The sequence below is a fragment of the Purpureocillium lilacinum genome (genome assembly GCF_023168085.1).
Source record: "Purpureocillium lilacinum CBS 284.36 DNA, scaffold_3, whole genome shotgun sequence".
In the NCBI taxonomy this organism is placed as follows: Eukaryota; Fungi; Ascomycota; class Sordariomycetes; order Hypocreales; family Ophiocordycipitaceae; genus Purpureocillium; species Purpureocillium lilacinum.
In genome coordinates, this window is record NW_027072113.1 from 1,439,363 (window position 1) to 1,459,523 (window position 20,161).

General features: G+C 54.7%; 1 protein-coding gene across 1 annotated transcript; it reads right to left on the reverse strand.

Moving 5' to 3' along the window:
* Positions 1 to 1,359: 1,359 nt before the first annotated feature.
* PLICBS_004125 (alcohol dehydrogenase) lies at positions 1,360 to 2,476 on the reverse strand (the record flags this gene model as incomplete). Its single annotated transcript, XM_018328413.2, has 2 exons — positions 1,360 to 2,360; positions 2,416 to 2,476. 2 exons carry the CDS (start codon positions 2,474 to 2,476, stop codon positions 1,360 to 1,362), a joined length of 1,062 nt encoding a protein of 353 aa, XP_018172992.2.
* Between the last annotated feature and the right edge of the window lie 17,685 nt (positions 2,477 to 20,161).

Here is a 20,161-nt window from a genome sequence, read left to right on the forward strand (position 1 = left end):
AGCTCGGGAGCACTAGTTATACAGGTCGTCAAAGCTTAAAATTTCCGGAGCGGCCTGCGACATTTTGAAACAGTATCGAAAGTCTGTGCCGGGCAGCAGGCGGTAGCCCATGTGGCTTTTCCGCTGTCTCCAGTCCGTTGTTGTTGGCCGTGCTAGGCAAGGTCCTGAGTACAATAAGAGGCAGAATTCCCACCCAGGGAGTGGACATTAACCGTGGTGTACAAACTAGTCGGCTCGGCTCTCAGAAACGTGATGACGGGGCACAGCTTTTTGTTGACAAGGTGTATCCTGACAGAGTAACTATAATTGCGATAGTGCGCGAATGCTGCGCAAAGCTTCGTCTGGATGTGTGCCATCACAGAAGTTGCGGCCTTCTCCAGTACCAAACGGCGCCTGAAAAGTCAGCAGGCGGCTCATTTGTGAACGGTGTTACGAGTAGGCACGGGGATGCCACTAGGGTGCCACTCCCCAAGGGTGTCTCCGGTGCAACCTGTCGATGCGGCTACGCTTGCAGGTGGCGTGACCATCACGCCATCCGATCCGAGAAGACCTACGCCGAGCGCCGCACTGCTATTGTGGCGTACCATGCACGCCCACCGCCGACTCGCTCGCAGGTTCAATCACCGACCAGTACTGAATATTCCCAGTTAATATACATAACAAATTGGTTTCAACCCAACAGCATTGCATACGATACTATATGAAATCGGCGAGGTGAAGGAATCTGTTCGGTGGGCCTGGACCTCTTCAAGGCTCGGATTTTGGTAGCGCGTTAGTTATACGATGCCACGCCGCTAGGGCCCCGGAAGAACGCGCCACTGTTGGTCCGTATATTACACACTCGTGCAAGGTTCGATAAATAGAAATACAAAGGAAGCCCCTACAAGCCAATGTTTCCAGGAACTAATGATCCGAAGAAATGAAGTTCTTGACCACCTTCATTCCATGTTGGGCTCGTCCACCTCCATACAGTGCAAGGCAACATGTACTTGACCAGCCCTATGTACAGATTTCTCGGAGCATCCTGTATTACTCTGAGCCTTGAAAAGTCGCCGCAACTTTTGCGCGATGAAACAATCAAACGCCTTAAATATCACTTTGCCTACATTCTTGCGTAGCATCTGAACACCGGCGAATTAATAGGCGTAGACCAGAAATGAAATACTTGTCGGCCATATGAGGCCTCATAACTCAAGAATGCTACTCGAGGTTACCAAGACAGACGTCCTCACTCCAAGGCCCCGATGACGATACACAATGCCCATCTTGAGGAATATTGGGGTTTACATAGAATGAAAGCCACTCAAGCCAATGCAGTGCCGTACTCACTCTGATGTACCCTTGCATCCGTCCAAGTCGTCAATTGGCGGTGTTCAGGACATATCGACCAACAATTTCACCAGCGGCCATCGACTCAAATACATCCGAAAGCTTGCTGAGGGGGACCACCTTCGATGGCACTTTGATTAGGCCTGCGCGGAAGAATTCAACGGCTTCGTCAGCATCCAGACGATTGCCCACATAGCTGCCCTTGATAGAAAGCATCCGCACAACAACATCAAAGATAGGTGCTTTAAGGTACGCTCCTGACGGCATACCAATGCAGACAATAACGCCTCGGGACCGAAGATATCGGGTTGCGTGATGGAACGGCTCCTCTTGGGGTGCAATGATGAGAGCACAATGGGGGCCAAGGCCATCACGAGTTGCGTTTTTGATGTCCGCAGCCACATCATTCGACGTGGTGTAGTCGATGTACGTTTCTGCGCCAAGGGATCTGCAGAGGGTTCCTTTCTCTTCGCCCCTGTCGATGGCGATGGCCCGCAAACCCATCGCCTTTGAAAACTGGATAGCCAGGCTTCCTAAGCCACCACCAGCTCCCACAATGGCGACGTACTCGGCCGGCCGGGCACTAGACTCTTTGAGGCCCTTATAAACCGTGACCCCCGCGCAGAGAACCGGTGCAATGGCGGCCAGATCGCAGTCCTTGGGGATGCGCGTCACATGACTAGCCTTGCCTACTGCATACTGCTGGAAGGTGCCATCGACGGTATAACCAGAGAGCAGGGCGTGTGGGCACAGTGGCTCGTCGCCCTGCATGCAGAAAGAGCAGGACAGACATGAGCTATTGAGCCACTTGATCCCCACGCGGTCTCCGATATTAATATTTTGCACCAGGTCCCCTCTAGCGACGACAACTCCGGCACCTTCATGCCCGCCGATAAAAGGCATTTTGCGCTTGAGGGGCCAGTCGCCTTTCATGGCGTGCAAGTCGGTGTGGCAAACACCGGAGTATAAGATGTGGACAAGGACCTCATCCGACCCAGGGTTGGGTACCGGGATCTTTTTGTAGATGGGAGCTTCCAGGCGTTAGGACTGCCAGCTGAGCTTGTGGACATCTGCCAAGGCACTTACGACCACCATTCTGCTCGACGACCTGTGCCCACTGCTCGGCAGGAACTTCCAACTGAGCCATGTTGACTGAAGTCCGTACTATAACTCGAGAATATGGTGAGGAATGGGTGTCGTCGGATAGATTATCCCATGACAAAGGTGCTGTTATCGGAAATCGATCGATATAAGTAGCCTAGACTCCAAGTGTGGGTTCTCGTGCTATATTGTCTGCCGTATGTCGAAAGCAAGAGATTGTCTCGACAAGGTAGGCCCAAGCCAGCCGCAAGTCAGTATCAGGCCATTGCATCGTACACGGTCGGGGATACGACCATACCGCCATTGTAGCGTGACATCGTGGGATTCGGTAGGTGGCGTTAGGGATTGTGGCGTCCCAAATTAATGGCGTGATGGAAGCACTTTGGCGTCGAGCTCGTGATAGTCCAGGTTGAATATAAGTAAATTCAGTGAGGAGATCCACAATGGTACTCGCACACGTCGGTCGAAAAACAGCTCAGTCCTTGCTACTGCAACCATTGTCAATACTATCGTATACCTTCGCCTGGTTGCGGTCGCCAGCCAACTCGAAGTGGCACCATGCCGTTATTCACAGTGGGTGATTACCTTGCGCAAAGGTTCGCTCAAATAGGAATCCGACATCACTTCATCGTTCCCGGAGATTACAATCTCACACTCCTGGATAAACTTGAGTCGCACCCAGAACTGACCGGAGTGGGCTGCACCAACGAGCTCAACTGCTCTCTGGCCGCGGAAGGATACGCCCGCGGTCGTGGTGTTGCTGCATGCGTCGTCACCTACAGTGTGGGCGCTTTCTCAGCCTTTAATGGCATCGGTGGAGCATATGCGGAGGACCTCCCCGTCATCTTATTCAGCGGAGCGCCTAATACCAACGATGCAGATCAGCACCTTCTGCACCACACGCTCGGCAGGCATGACTTCACCTACCAGCTGGAAATGGCTAGGAGGATCACTTGCTCTGCCGTGTCGATTCGCCGAGCTGCCTGTGCTCCGGAATTGATCGACCTCGCCATCCGAACGGCCCTTCAGGAGCGGAAGCCTGCATATATCGAAATAGCAACCAATGTGTCCGGTGAGACATGTGCCCATCCAGGCCCTATCAGTTCCGTCATTGAGCCGATCCGAAGTGATCGGTCTTCTCTCTCGGCGGCAATTGTTAGCACGGTCGAGTTTCTTAAATCAACGCTGAAACCTGTTATTCTCGTTGGTCCAAAGGTTCGCAGGGGCGGAGCTGAGAAAGAGCTTCTACGCCTGGCAGAAGCCATCGGTTGCGCTGTTGTGCTTCAACCAGCGGCGAAAGGTTCTTTCCCCGAGGACCATGCTCAATTTGCAGGAATCTTTTGGGGAATGTAATGTAATGTACTTTATTTACGCCCGGAGGGATTATCCCTAAAGGGCCATAACGAGAGGCTATTTGCTCATTCTGCCATAAAAGCCGTACACCTAAAGCCCAACAATTGTTTCCTTCCTTGGCCCCTGCAGCCTCATTCCGCGATCTGACTGTCCTGCCCTGAGGTCATTCCCCCCGAGTGCCCAGCGTCCCATCATCGGCAGCTGGAGCTTGGTCGGTCAGTGCGAGGCTGCGCGACTAGGATGTTACGCACTTGGTTCCTGTCCAGTTGTCCAATTCATCGCAGATCCGCCTGTTCACATGTCTGCATCCAGCCTTCCTGTTGCCATTGCAAACTTGATCGTCGTTCGGACAGCCGCCATGTCAGGCTGCCATCGCTCGCCATCCGATCCAGACTTGCCTCCCAGGAAGAAAGACAAGTTCCCCATCTTAGTCCGATTGTACCGTATCATGCCTTCTCTTTCCGAGTTCCAGCGCCTGCAGCGAAATAGGAAATGCTCGACTGTCTCCGGTGCTTGGCCGCAGCTGCATTGGTCCGTCCCTGTAGCCCTGATGCTGTGCAGGTACCTGTTGAGCCTGCACTTTCCTGTTCGTAGCTGTATCAGTATCCTGGACTCCTTGGCGTTGAGAGTGTCGTAGATGGCCCGCGTGTGCTGGCCCGGAAGCGCTGTGTCAATACGTTGCGAATACCGTCCTACCCCGATGGGTATTCTTGGCCGCTGCTGTTGCTGTTGGCCGAGCAGCAGCCTCGTTCTCGTGGCTCGTGCTTGATAGCTTGCTCTTTCCCGAACGCACCCTTCCTCCGTAGCCTCGCGGGCCGCCGCCTTGGCCACCGCACCCGGGCGGAAGCCTTCATGGCCTGCCGGCACCCAGAGCACGGACACAGGCACATCCTGCAGACGTGGCAGCCTCGCCAGTCTGTAAACCTCTTGGATTGCGCGCTGCCCGGATTGCTGTCGAGGCTGTCCCACCACTTGAACGGCTGCCCTGTTGCTGCTGACGATGACCACCTTCCTGTGCGGCAGCTTCACCGGCACGTATCGAAATGCCCATGCCATTGCCTCCAGCTCGGCCGTGTACGGGTTCAGATCCTCACGTGGGCCTAGCGTGACCGAGAATCGGGCCAACATATCTCTCTTGCCCTTTGCCGTCACATACTCCACGTAGCCCCCCATACCCACCATTCCTCGCCTCTCCGAAGAGCTCGTCGAGATCACCACGCCGCGGGCCGCTCTTGCAGCCTCCGCTGCTTCGTCTCGGTCCACGTCGCACACGACGCGGATCCGGCTCTGCCACGGTGCCATGGCAAACTCTTGTATCACCTCCAGCCGTTCTCCTGCTCCGTCCCTATACCGCATGGCCATCTTCTGCATCGGCGACGTAAACCGCTGACATATCCTCATGCTCAGCCTCGCCAGCGGGTGTTCCCTCGGAAGGGTGCGTAGGCTAGTCCACGTCTTGGCGGCAGCCCTGGTATGCCGCTGAAGCACTGGTTCAATGTTCGCCTCTGCCTCAGCCACGACCGTGGCGACGCTTCCAAACGCTCCAGTCACGGCCTGCGCTCCGACTGCTTGTGCTTGGCTTAACCAGGCCGTCTCCCTCTCCCCGCAAGCGTGTGTCCACACGTTGGAGGCGTAGTCCATGGCCGGCGCCACGGCAGCTGTGAACAGCTGTCTGGCCACCCGCGGCGACAAGCCTCGGAGTCTCTTCAACTGCATGGCGACAGATAGGCCCTTGGCAGCTGCCTCAGCGATGTGCTGTTTGTATCTGAGCTCCGCGTCCAGCACCACTCCCAGCACCTTGGCGGTGTCCTTCGGTTGAACAGTCTGTCCATCAACCACGAAGCTGCCCTGGCTGCCCCGTCTAGCCGATCTCGTGAAGTGGATAACGGCTGTCTTGTTGCTCTCGAAAGTCGCACCGCTCCGCCTGGCCCAGGCCAGGGCTCGATCGATGATGGCCTCGATCCCGGCCCGGTTCGCCGCCGCTGACTTCCCTGTCACCCAGGCCGAGTAGTCGTCCACGAAGGCGATCGCGCCCTCCGTCGTACCGATGCTCGTCTGCACAAGATCCGCGTTGAAGAAGAGGAAGAGGATTGGCGACAGCGGAGACCCCTGCGGCAAGCCCGCCTGTGGAAGCGGTTTCTGGGGGGAACGGTACCCGTTGACCTCAATGCTGGCCGTCCGTTCGGAGCAGAACGCGTCTACCCACCGAACCAGCTCCCCAGGCAGACCTCTCGCCGCTAGCCTCTGCAGCAGCCTCTCCTTGAACACGCCGTTGTATGCTCCCTTGACATCAAAGCTCACCAGGCTGAGCACCTTGCCCATCCTCCACGCTCTGTAAATGTTCTCTTGCAGGAGGAGGAGCGCTTGTTCCGCTGAGCGCCTCTTTCTCGCGCCGAAATGGTTGGCCGGCAGCAAGCCATGCGTCTCGACCGCATACGATACTCGCTCCGCCACCACCGCCTCTAGCACCTTGCCCAGCGTTGAGAGCAAGGAGATTGGTCGCCAGGCTCTCGCCGCCGTGTAGTCATCCTTGTCGGGTTTCCTTAGCGGGATGATCCTCGCGCTCCTCCACTGCTCAGGCAGCTCGCCGCTTCGGAGCGATAGTCGGAACAGGTGCAGCACGCGTTCCTTGACCACCGGCCACAGCTCTTTCCACACCATCGCCGGCAGGCCATCGTCCCCGGGCGCCTTCCACGGCTTCGCGGCCATCACCTTCCTCTCCACCTCTTCCATGGTCAGTTCCGGCCACGCCACCGGTGGTCGTTGCGACCCCTCGGGCTCGGCCTCGATTTGCGTCGGCAGCGGCGGGAAGAAGGTGCGGAGAAGCTCCTCTGCCTGATCCTGCCGGCCCATCGTCGTCGTTCCGTCCTCCTTCTTGAGAGGCGGTACCTTCTCCTCCAGGCTCGCGGATCCCCTCGTCCCCAGGTATTTGGACGCTTTCCAGATGTTGCCGTCCTCGGCCAGGAACTCTTCCCAATGCTGCCGCTTCTGCTTCCGCACAGCGTCATGGTATTCCTTGGCCGCCTCCTTGGCTTGCTTCTCCAGCTCCTGCGCTGGCGAGCCCGCCCTTCTTCGGGCCCTGGCCTGGTTCCTCCAGAACGTGTAGATCTGCCGAAGCCGGGTCAGGTCCACCGTCCACCACCGTTTCGCATATGGGCTTGGCCGTGCTCGCGGTGTTAGATCTTGTATTGCCTCGCTCACAATGCGCATGAACCGGTCAGTCTGTCCTTGCAGACCCCAGGCCGGCCAGCACACCAACTTCAGCTCCCTCGAAATCCTGTCGCGGATCGCCTTCCAGGGGGCGTTCTTGAACAGGAACCGCGGCTCGACATCCCGGCAGGGCGCGTCAATGCCAAATACCGTCTGGATGGGCCGGTGGTCTGATCCATACTCGGTCGGGTATATGGCGCATTTGACCCTCTCCTCCGCCAGCTCCTCCGTAACCAGCACCAGGTCAATCGTGCTTTCCAGCCCAGGCTTCGGTCCCTGCCACGTCTTGGTGCCGCGCGGCAGGAGGCTTTGGAGGCCATGATCATTCATGAGGTCGATGATCGGCTGGCCTTCTCCTTGTCGTCTCGTTATCGTGCCTTCGCCTCCCCATAGCACATCATGACGGTTGAAATCTCCCGCCACCACCACATCCGTTCGCTCGCCTGTGTCACTGCGAAAGCGTGAGATCAGGTTACTGACCTCTCGTACCGCTGCCAGCAAGGCCGACGCGTCGTTGCATTGCACGTAGACCGAGACCACCAGGACTTGCCTGCCCTGGAGACGGAGGACGGCCGCAGTCAGATCGGGAGACGACACCGCCACTTGCTCTGACTCCAAGTCTCGTCGCACCCAGAGCATGCTCCGGATCGGCCATCCCACCGGATTGGCGACGCTCGGCACCATCTTCGTCCAGTTGCTGTGGCTCATTGGGGCCGTCACCACCGCGCCGTCAATCAGCCGCGCGTACGGCTCTGTCAGCGAGAGGACTGCATAGCCGCTCAAGTCCGCATCGTTCATCACCCCGAGCTGCACCGTGTCCCGCTTTCGCACGTTCAATTGGAAGATGCGCAGGTCCCTATGCATTCTTCGGCGGGTTGCGTACTCGGCAGTTTGGACTGGACGACTCGTGGGGTCCGTTGCACAGGACGCACTTGGGTTCTACGGCCCGGCACTGCCCGTGACCGTGCCCCGGCTGCGCACACTTTCCGCAAGCCCTTGGCTTCTTGCACGAGAAGGCCTTGTGGCCGAGCTCCTGGCAGTTGTAGCACTGCACCGGTCCGACTCGCGGCTCAAACACGTTAGTGTAGGCAGACTCGCCGGCCAGGTCGAAATACGTGCCGTCGAGCAGTCGTTTCGCATCGCTTCCCTTGGTCACGTAAATCACCATGGACCCGTACGCCTTGCCGCAGTCTCTCTTGCTGAGCCATGAAATCTTGGCAATCGTGACGTTGTTCTCCTTGCCGAGAGCTTCGGCAGCTCCCGTCAGAACATTCCCGTCGCTGTCCAGCACCGCCGATCGATTGACGCTGTCGACTTTGACCGGGTAGAGTTGATCCCTCAGGACACGCGCCCCCGGCACCACGACCTTTTCCGCCGCCTCCTTCACCCGCCGCAATTCCGCTTCATCACGACACACTATCCTCACCCGGTTTGTGTTCCTGGGGTCCTTGATCACTGCTGCGCATCTCCACGCCTCGTGACCTTCCCTCACCTTGACTTCTGTTTCGATTGCTCGTCGGATGTTGCCTACCTGCGCCTCGACCTGGTTTTGCTCCTCAACCCTGGACGTGTCAATCGTACAGTGCAGAGTGTCGGTGGATGAGGACGTGGTGGTGCGCATCGAAGAAAGCGACCGGGGGCTCGTAGGCTGGCTCGTTGGCGGTGTTCGCACGGCGTCTGCGTAAGACGCCCGCGGACCGCTTTGCGCTTGGCTGTTTATCGTTGGGTTCACAGACGCCTGGAGGGTCTGCAGCTGTTGCCGGACCTTCTGCAGCTCTTCCTTGGTGTCGACTACCTCTTGTTCCAATTTGTGGATCAATCGCTGTTGGTTAATTGACCCATTTTCGAGATCTTGCAGTTTTCCCAGTACCTTGGATAGCAATGACCTTTCGCTTTCCTCGTCCGCGGTTTCGCTCCTGACGACGAATGTCGACCCCGGCTCGGAACCGGTAGATGAAGATCGCCTGACACGCTTGTTCGTTGCTCTCACCGCGTCTCGGGCCGCCTCATCCCCTCCCAAGCTCCCCTTCTCACTCGGCATCGCCAGACGAGATGATCGTCTTGGTGTCGCGAACCCCGCTCGCCCCGCTTGCCCCGCCAGCCCCGCCGGCCCCGCCGACTCAACGTCCCCCTCAGTGGAACCCGTCATTGTGCAAGATTAGGTTCAACACCACAGCAAAATAATCGACAGCAATCGTCCAAAGAAGGCAATCTGACTTTTCTTCTTCGTCCCACAACTGGCAATTGATCATCGCATTCTCATCTTTTGGGGAATTGATACAGCGGCATGACGATTTTACTACCCGGGCGTGACTCTTAGACAGGCATGACTTTTGCGACATCTGATTGGTTAAGTCCCATTTTTGTTAGTGCACCAAGATTCCATGGACGCGTTTGTTTGTACCCATTTCCACAAGCATCCCTCGCTTGGAGACGATGCGACACCATCTAATAGCTCTCATCTGATTCCACGCATGACTGGTCCCCCCCAAGGCTTGACATCGACCCGAAGCTTTGTGATAACTACCATCAATGCGTCAATCTCATCTTCGTACTACTCCATGGCACCAGTCAAGAAAACGAGCTCGAACACCTAGTCCAAGGGAGGAGCCGCGTCCTCTGAAACGACGGCGACACTCCCGCCAGAGCAACTGCAGCCCGCCAATGACCGTGGACAGTCCACAATCGTCTGTCAGTGCCGCAAGTATTGGCAAGTACTACGGACTAGGTGACGAAGATACAATCGGAAATCTTTTTGCATCTTATCCGCGCTCGTTCACAACCGTGCCGCACCCCCACGGATCGCAGGGGCTCCATGAGCCATGGTGGGAGCTCCGTTTCGATCATGAGATATATCTTTCGAATGATTTCCTGTCCGCACTACCGCGATCACAGCGAGTTAGAATCCCTATACCTGGGCCTGAAACAGATCCGTTCGCGTCCGACTCTCCGCCGCAGTCTGCTACAAGCCCTCGGTCCGCAACGGGGGCCGAGTTCAAGTCAGCCTTGACGTTAGCACGTGAGGTTATCGGCGAAGGCAAAATACTGACCACGGAGCTTGCTCGGTCATATGAACGCGTGCGCCAATGGCGAGAAAGATGGGGCTGGTCACCACTTACATCCGATGCATACGAGTCGCCGCCGCCGTACTCGCCGCCTCGAGTCCCTCGACCAAGGCTATCCACTCAGTCTCCCGAGGCATCATCGACCCCACAGCTGGCTAGACATTCTCAACCTCAGCAATCCTCGTCGCCTACCCCCGATCCTATCCCAAATCCACCAATCCCAGGCGATCCAGCGCCATCCGCCGAAGTGCTCTTCGACACGGTGAATGCCTTTGCAAAAGCCCACGGATTTGGAATTGTTCGACGGAATGCCTATTCACATAAAGGACGGAAGATCAGATACTCATTCCAATGCGATCGATTCGGAGAACCAGGGCCTACCAAAGGCGCAGGAATCCGTCAACGCAAATCCCGGAAGTGTGGTTGTAAGTGGATGATTGTTGCAGAGGCGTTAGAGGATGGAAGTGGCTCTTGCGACAGCACTCCAAGCCTGAACACAGTCAGCACAACCACGAACGCAGTATAGGGCCCTCTGCCCACCCCTCTCACAGGAGGCTCACTACGCCTATCAGGGCTACGGTTGAGTCGACAAGCCGCCGGGTTGGAATCCGGGCTCGTGATGTGCGGGCTGTCGTTGAGGAGCAGCACCCCGAGTCAGTCTTCACACAGAGGGACATCTACAACGCGAGATCTCTAATCAACAGAGATAAGCTAAATGGCTACACGCCTACTGGAGCACTTATAAAGCTCTTCGACGACAGAGAGATCCCTTACATCGTCAAATGGGCGGACAATGATCCGAATCGCCTGCTCGGACTTGTCTGGACCTTCCCCTACTGTGTTCAAATGTGGAAGCGATTTCCCGAGGTCATAAGCTTCGACAACACATACAACACCAACCGCTTCAAGCTTCCATTATTCCAAGCAACAGGGCAGACCTGTCTTGGTTCCGTCTTCAATGCTGCTTTCGGTCTGATCTACAACGAGAGACGGGAGAGTTTTCAGTTCCTCTCTGAGAGCATTCGTCAACTCTCAGAACAGCACGCTATCCGCCAACCAGATGTCATCATTACTGACTTCGACGATCAAATGAAGGCCGCCCTGGATGATCAGTTCCCTGATGCACAACAGCAGCTGTGCATCCACCATATCAATTCGAACGTCCTGCTCAAGTCGAAGCAGAAGTGGGTCAACAGGCATATCAGCAGCAGTAGTACCGACAGCAGTGACGGGGAAGACACTGGGCCACTTCCAGAGGCTGAGTTGAGCCCCAAAGACCGACGGTTGGTCAACGCACCGATAGCCGAGGCCATACCTCACAGCTATCGAGGGGTGCTCGAGATGTGGAAGCTTGTTATGTTTGCTGAGACCGAGGAGGATCACGAGAAGGCATGGAAAAATCTCTGCAGGGAGTTCGACGACCAGAGGGCTATTCTGCAGTACCTCCACAGGACATACATGCCTGTACGAGCTCAGTGGGCACGCTGTTTCATCCGAAAGTATCGCAACTTTGGCATCCGCGTCACATCTGGCACAGAGGCAAGCAACAACAACGTCAAGAGCTACCTTTTGAACGGCATGAGTCACCTCTATCGACTGGTCGAAGCAATGCAAGACATGATGAAGGACCAAGAGAGGGACTTCAAGGATGCCTGCGCAGCGGACGAGGTGCTCACCTCCCGCGACTATATCGGCCCAAGCTCGGAGTATCTAGGCGAACTTCGGACTGCAATATCATCAAAGGGCCTTGGTCTGATCAAAAACCAATACCACTTGGCTCGCAAGGCCATGCCGACTGGCAAGGATCCGTTCCCGAGGCCTCTCGGGGATTGCAACGACGACTGCTCAGTTTCGGTAGAGTTGGGCATACCTTGTTGCCACAAGGTTTACCTGAAACTAGAGTCTGCCAAACCGTTCACAAAGTGGGAGGTCCATCCCCGATGGCGGCTACGCGAGTCATCCTCGCACGATCCATACCGGCGGGTTCTCGACCCCAAGATTGCAACTGCCCTCCGCGGTAGGCCCAGAAATACGACACAGGTTGTTCCATCAAGACTAGCTATAGGAGCCGGCAGTTGGCAGCAGAACAAACCGACCAGCCAGGGCCCGTCGCGGTGTGGGCGAAGGCGGCCACCACGGACTTTGACCAAGTCGAAACCGGTTGGAATGGAGCTCGAGGCGAGCCAAGCGACCAGTAGTCGGGCCAGCGTCTCAAACCAGCGCCCGACTCGCAGCCAGCCGAGTGTGCTCGGGACGGGCAAAACTACAGGGAAAAGAGCCAGAGGAGGAAAGATGCAACCCAGCATGCTGAGGCGAAGGAGTCGGCGGGAATCGCATGAGAGCGACGAGATTCTTTCTTGTATAGAAGTGGCAGGAAAGAAGTAGATAGCTTCCTTTGAAGGCGTAATGGAATTGGCCTTATCTTTGTATCTCTGTGGAATATGTCCTTTGTTTTGATACTTGCACGCGGGATGTTCTGGACAAGCCCGGCGCATGCTGGTTTCTGTCACGAAAAGACGATGTCTGGGTGTGTTAAGCAAGCCGGCTCCACCGCCTTCACGGGGAGGTACCTATGGGTCTGGAAGAAATGGTCCAATCAGATGTTGTAAAAGTCATGCCGCTGTAAGAGTCATGCCTCTGTATCAAAACCATCATGCCGCTGTATCAATTCCCATCTTTTGGGGCCAGATCAGCACACTCGCAGCGGACGCCATTGTCAATTGGGCGGATGTTCTTCTGTGCATCGGGACCGTTTTCACCGACTATAGCACGGTTGGATGGACGGCCCTTCCGAGCGTTCCGCAGTTGGTCGGTGACTTGGAGAGCGTAACTAATCCACATGAACATTTCGGCCGTGTCCGCTTGTGTGAGTTTCTGTCCGGGTTGGCAGAAGCAGTCGGCTGGAACGATAGTACGATGGTCGAGTACAACCGACTCCGACTTGACCCTGTACTGGAGCATCCCTCCCGCCCACAGGAGAAGCTAACGAGGAAAGAAGCCGCTCGGCAGACACAATCGCTCTTAACCCCGGATACAGCAGTGTTCGTGGAGACAGGCGACTCTTGGTTCAATGGAATCCAGCTGCGGCTTCCGCGCGGTACAGATTTTGAAATCGAGATGCAGTGGGGTCATATCGGATGGACCATACCTGCTGCATTTGGATATGCGCTTACAAAACCAGCAAAGAAAACCATCGTCATAGTCGGAGACGGTGCCTTTCAGATGACTGCACAAGAGGTTTCGCAGATGGTCCGGCATCGGCTGCCTGTCATTATCCTCTTAATGAACAACAAGGGCTACACAATCGAGGTCGAAATCCACGATGGGTTGTACAACCGGATTCAAAACTGGGACTACGCTCTCTTGGTCCAAGCGTTTAATTCCACAGAAAGTGGAGGTCGTGCACTTGGCCTTCAGGCACGTACCGTCGGCGAATTTTCAGAAGCAATCGAAAGGGCTATGGCACATGCGGATGGGCCGAGTCTCATTGAATGTAACATCCACCAAGATGACTGTAGCAGGGAGCTGATCACGTGGGGGCATTTCGTTGCAATGGCCAACGCCCGCGGGCAGATAAAGGATTAATGTTTTCCTATACAGGGAAACAAGGTAACACGAGTAGTTCAAAGCGACCTTATTGGATATGCCAATATCCATCAGGTAGCTCGAGAGCCATCACGTGCATTCGCAGTCTCAGCAGGGGCTGGATCCGCTGTCAACCGGAGTAGATGGGCGTGAGCTACAGTACTTGTGGAGGAGAATTCATGAGCTTGGTTTAATACACCTGTCGACTGATTCGGACCATGCGCCTCGCGGGCGTGGCATTTGTATCGGAGTCGACGTCAGCAGGATAGGGTAGAGCAGGGGAGGAGTGAGCGTGCCAGCCAAGAACTGCAGCTCTTTCTCAAGCTTCCTAACGACATCCGAATTTTGCGAGGCGTGGTAACGACAGTGGTTATGAAGCTCATGAAACAGTCCGACTTAGGCGTGGATACATGACCGGCTTCAAAGCCAGCAGGTCAGTGGGAGATGAGCTGTTCGGAAGGACTGGATGTCATCGTCAGCGTTGATAACAATTCCGACAGCTTGGTCATGTGGATAGCACACATCCTGACATGTCCGCCTTGGTATGTATAACCGAGGGTATGGGCGCGCTGGTCGTAGACGGAGTGAGGCGGCTCCCACGGTCAGAAGTGCAACTTAGCCCCTTTCTCCCAGCACCACATCATAAACTCGCCCAAGCCCTCAGCAAATTCTGACACCGAGCATGACACGACAAATCTCGTGAACTTGAGAGCCAGCCCTATAACAAGAGCTGCCCTGGTCGCTGCAGCATCATCATCAGAGCCCGAGCCGGCCAGTCACGTCCAACGACTCCAATCCGCTGCGAACGCTGAGCATCGCCTTTTGCAATGAGAGCGTTGTTTTGTCAGGATCTCGTGACCAGTTAAGTCTGACGTTCGAGCTCGAACCAGAGCGGCCTCGAAGCGCACAGAAACCCGTGAGCAAAAGCCTGTGTGCTCTATTGTCCTTTTTTAACTAGATCCGCCTCTCCAAATTCGCCAGGACGAGCAACCTCTCGGAGTTGGCTGCCAGTTCTCACCAAGCAAGTTTCCAAGCCACCCCGCTCCTGCTTCTGGCTTGTACCACTGATGTTGCCCGAGCTCGGAACTGCAGAAAACGGATGAGATATACCCTCCCGGTTCGGATGCTCACTCCCAGTCTTTACAGCGCCGGCATCCGACGATCTGTGTGCCTGGGAGAGAGAAAAGTCACCAGAATCGAAGTACTTTCTTCCCTGTGATAAACCAGGAACTGATTAGTCAGGTTTTCCCGAATTATAGCACTCTAAACAATATCGGGCACCTCTAACTGATGGTCGAGAAGGTCTCCTTTGGTTGGAATCTTTCCGTACACGTGCTTGAGGCGCATCTCCTTGTCTTTATAGGCCACTGTGTCCTTAGAATCGCTCATGCCGCATGCCTTTGCAAAGTTACGAAGGTAGGTCAAAATATGCAGTGCTTGGCATGGTGATAATGGGTTGGGGGGGATGGAAAGGCACGCAGAGAGTCGGGCAACGAGAGAAACAGTGAACTTTAATGAACCCTTTCATTCTAAAATGAAATGGGTGCGGCGGCTCCATGTAGTTGCGACATTCAGAGTTTGCAGCTAGATGGGGCTGAAATCCACCAGCACCAAGCTGACCAATGTTCTTCGACTGCAGAAATGCGCGCCACTTTCGGCATGCCATGACATCACGTCAGGTCAGGTCATCACAGCTACAAACCTATTGTAGCACACGTTCCGCTGCCACCAATGTGGCGTCCCGGAAATGTGGAGATGTTTTCCAATATCAAAGAAGGCCATGTCGGATTCCACGGTCTTTTGAGGTGACTCTGCCCTCGCCTTCCGATACTCACTACGAGTGCTCGGCACCGTCGCCCAACAATGACAAGCTGGATGCTGGACAGTTCCAACAACGGCGACCGAGTCAAGTCAATGTGGCTGCTCTGGGGTCGGCAGTCCACGCTGAAACTCGTAATCTATTTCACGTCGCTACTCCTCTTGGCGATACTTCTTGCTGCGTAAGGACATGCTCGGGCGATTCCAATGATATTGCAATTAACACGTACGAAAGGTGCGCCTATCCTAAAATCGCCAGGATTGACGAGCTGGAGGACCCAGAAGAGCCAGAGATGCCGGATGACCCAGACGATCAGGCTTCATCCAGCAGCGCATACTCTGAGACGCGCGAGATAAACCGGCTAGACAAGGTGGCTCCATCGATTTCATTCGAGCAATGCAAGCTGGACCCCAGATTTAAGGGACAGGGAGATTGTTTCACAATCCAAGACGTGTATTATGTCTGGTAGGCCACGCATTCTGTCATGTCGAGACCAGACGCGTCATGTCGAACTGACCTGCTTCGACTGATTCGCAGTGCCATCTGCAAAAATAGTCTACGGGATGGTGATGACGTCCGTCTCATCTCTTGTGGGCATCCTTTTCATTCAGCGTGTTTCATCCCGTGGCACCTCGGTCCGAGCCACGTGTGTCCGGTGTGTAAGTCTCGTTACCTCCCGGATGATGTTCCACAGTTCTGAGAGCCCAAAATGGGCCAGAATTTGGCTTAATATACCCGGGCTCTTGGCGTACATACATAAATTTACCACGAGATGTGCCCTGTGGCCAGGTCTGTGCGAGTGTTCTTGACCGGAATGGTGGGCGGACCTGGCATGACGTCGACTCGGAGCGGGCCAACAACCGGTCGCTGTCTGACAAAGTTTGTAATACAACCTCGCATCAAACCATGAACCAAGGAAAACTGTGCTCCGGTCGCCGTTTTGTCCTACTTGGTGCATTTTCCGCCGTTCACCTTCAGCTTCATGTAGCGGCGATAGAGAGTGTGATGAGTTCCTCGCAGAAGCCAGCCCATAGCACTAGCACAGGTCAAAGTCAATTAAGCAGTGGTCACTTGACGACGCAGCCTTCGTATCACAGGGTTGGGCTAATACCAGGAGGTTGCGCATTGACGGTTGGTGAAACTGCTGGAGGCGGATATGCTGCAGTGTTGGCGCTTCTCACGAAAAACAATTGTGTGTTTCTGTTAAACATACCAGCCTCGCACGCAGTCCAACCGGAGACACGACGGATCTCTCATGAGTGCCGAAAGACTTGCCTAAAGTCTCACCATGCCAAGGTAACCTGCGGTACGCATATGGTGGCTAGTGTCGGGACATGAAGGATGTACAGTACTACGGCCCTGGCAACATTTACTCACCGCACCTTCCTTCCCGACAATATATGCATGACTTTCCCCTCTAACTGCCTACAAGTACCCAGTTTTACAGCATTGCCAGGCTAAAGTATCCACGTGACACTCAAGGCGTAATGCCCTTCTACCTCGTCAAACATTACGTCTAAAGCCCCAATGGAGAATTGAAATCTGCCTGTTGATTTCGCTGGATCTCTGTACCATTTTGGGGCCGTTGACACAAGCATTTCTGAGGTCATTTCTCCGATAAGAATTGCGAGAGCGACTGGGTCTGGGTCCGTTTGGAGCTCGCGCGTTATTGTGACCTTAAACACTTCGTGGTCTGCACTGCCTTCAAACGGCGCGTGGTTTCTTTCCATTTTACCAAGTGATGTTGAGTATTGCTCTTTAGAGATAATGGTTGGCTCCGATTATGCAAAACCGGTCGGCATGAACCCTGGAAGGTCGGTGTGTCAGCACAGAGGGCTGCCGAACAGCAGTCGATGCTAGAAAAGACCCAATAAAGCGACCCAATAAAGCAAATTAGGGAACTGGAGTTTACCTTCGCGAGGAAGTTCAACTTCGAACAATCAAAAGGAGTCACACTCAGATCTTTCTGTCACATGGGGGACGTACACTATATGGGATAACCGAGCCCCACGTCAGAGCGTGGGCAGTTACCCTCTTCGCTCTTGGCCGCCGGTGGCTCAGCAAACTTTTTGTTAGCAGCTGATCAAAAGCTGGGTAGGTTTCCTTGACTGATCTAGTGAAAGGCTGCCCCGAATGACCTGGGGGTGTGGCTCCCGTGTAACGAAGGTATGCCTTTGTGTTTCCGCGACGCAGCAGCAAAATGCTGGCTGCCTTTCTAGTATGGAAACATATGATCGGCAGGCCAGCAGCTGCACTGTTAGGGCAGGTAGTCAACATAAGTTTTGGAAAACTCAATCGACTTCAGCTCTCGAGAACCCGCAGCCGGTCGACAAAGCTGAAATTCGTGGCTTGTGGGGTGGTGTGACCATGGCCTGACAGATTTGGGAAACGCACCATCTTCTGCCCAGGTCTGGCATGTCAATCCTTACACTGTGAGTGATTAGGGGGTGATGATGGTGAAATGTCGTTTACTCCCCGTCTACTTGAGAGAAAAGAACGGCCCAGGAGCTAACGAGGCTATGAACCTCGTTCGTATGGGCACTTTGCAACGATCCTCCCACCTCTGTCATCACAGAATCGCACGATGTCTTTGTCTCGCGGTTTCCGGAGGGATGACTCCTCGTTTCTTCCTCTTTTCCGGCTCCTTGACGACTTTGATAGCTACAATGGACAGTTAAGCAGCTACGGTCTTGGCGCAAAAACGCTTCCATGGCAGCCGAAGTTCGACTTTCGTGAAACAAAGGACTCGTACGAGCTTCATGGAGAGCTTCCTGGTGTAAGCAAAGAGGATGTCCAAGTCGAATTCATCGGGCCAGAAGCCCTCCTTGTTAAAGGCAAGATTGAACGGCATTATACTGTCGGTACTCCTCCGACGACAGGAACCAGGAAAGCAGCAGGCAATATCACTATGGACGCCGCCAAGGTTAGTATCGCAATGTCAGCTAACGGAAATAACGCTAAGGATGATATCAAGCAAACCGCTGCCGAGCAAGACAATGAAAGCGCAATCAGCAAGATGGATAATGATAGCTCTAAGTACTGGCTTTCCGAGCGCAGTACTGGCGAATTCTCTCGACGGTTTAGCTTCCCTAATCCTGTCGAACAAGATTCCGTCACTGCTGCCTTCAAGGATGGCATTCTCACAATTATTGTCCCGAAGGCTCGAGGCCGGGAATCGCGCAGGATAACTATATCATAATCATTGCGCAAGGGACCGATGATCACGCGCAAATTTCTGGAATTAGCAGGACCTTTACATACCCTCACTGTCATTCTGTATGTCAATCACGCTCTTTGTGGTCCTCGGGGGAGTTGAGGAATGAGGACTATCGCTCTCGGAGGCTGCAGATCGCAGAGGGGATTTACAAGGCATGTAACGCTAATATATGGCTTTCTGTGGTACGGGTTTGTGGGTCCGCCCGACCTCGTGATATGTGCTTGTGCTTGTGTTCTAGTGCTTGTGTTCTAGTTAGAGGGCTGATGTAGCAGGTCGTAGCAATGTCGCAAATTGCGAATCTTGCGCGAGACCACGCGAGAATTTCTGGCTCGTACAAATGCTATCCGGGTGATCCCCAGCGCGAGGTTTCCACTTCGCGATTCGTATAGTCTTGCCCATCGCGGCTATCTACTACAGGTGGCACTACATGTGGCAGTGAATGCATCGCAAACAAGCGATCACGGAGATCACGGCACCGCCGCTTTTCATGGTGGGAATAACTTCACGCAACTCTGCTTCTGCCTGCCATGTCTCAGATGCCTACTGCCACGGTGTTCTGGTTCATCAATTGATTCATGATCGTCTGATTCATCGGGCGGAGATTCTGTGCAGGCAGAGTCGGGAGGCATGAGCTTTCCCGCTGAGAGCTCCGGTTTTTCCTCTACTGAGGTTTTTTTTGTCCGGCTCTCATATGTCCGCAGTAGATTTAGGTTGGATACAACAATGGTCAAGAACAAGTATTAATTATGCTCAGTGCCTCTTCGAGCGTGACTGCCTCGCGGTAGAACTTCGTCTGGAACTAGCCTCGTTCCCACTTCTGAGCCTCAGACATCGTGCGCAGGAAGAAGCAGCCGAAAACCACCGTACCTTTGCGCGACTGCCTACCTGGAGGGTATGAAAGACCGGAAAGCATATTTCCTTACAACCGTCCACCCGGCGAAGATGAGCAGTTCGACGATGAAGCAACGAAATCGACGGCTTTTGGTATCAATGCGCAACATTCACTCTGGGGAAGCTTCGGCAACACTGCAACACTCTAGACTTGTCTAATACTCCTTATCACGGATGTGTCCTCGAGGCAGAACTAGTTGGAGTCGGTGATTGTCTCTGACTTGACGCTTTAGCTGTTCTCCAATCGCCGAGGCGAACGTTCCCGCGACGTTTTACGGCGACATCTACCGTCACCAATGGGAACACAGGAATCCCTAATGAGTTGCCAGTCTGGCGGTTTATTTACCTGTTCAATGTGGCTGAATCTTAAGGGGTGGGTGCCTCAAGCCTCCAAAAACTTAACCAGTGTTTACCTTCGCGGCATTCAGTTACCAGCGTTAGTTAATATCGTCCTCGGCGGAGATGCAGACGAAAGTCAGAGAGAGCACATGCATGCAGCCACTGAGTTCTACAGTAGTCAAGGCTTCGGCGGTTTTGGAACGGCGCACACCCAGGGGCCCTGTAGAATTTGACAGTAGACCCTGCACTGCG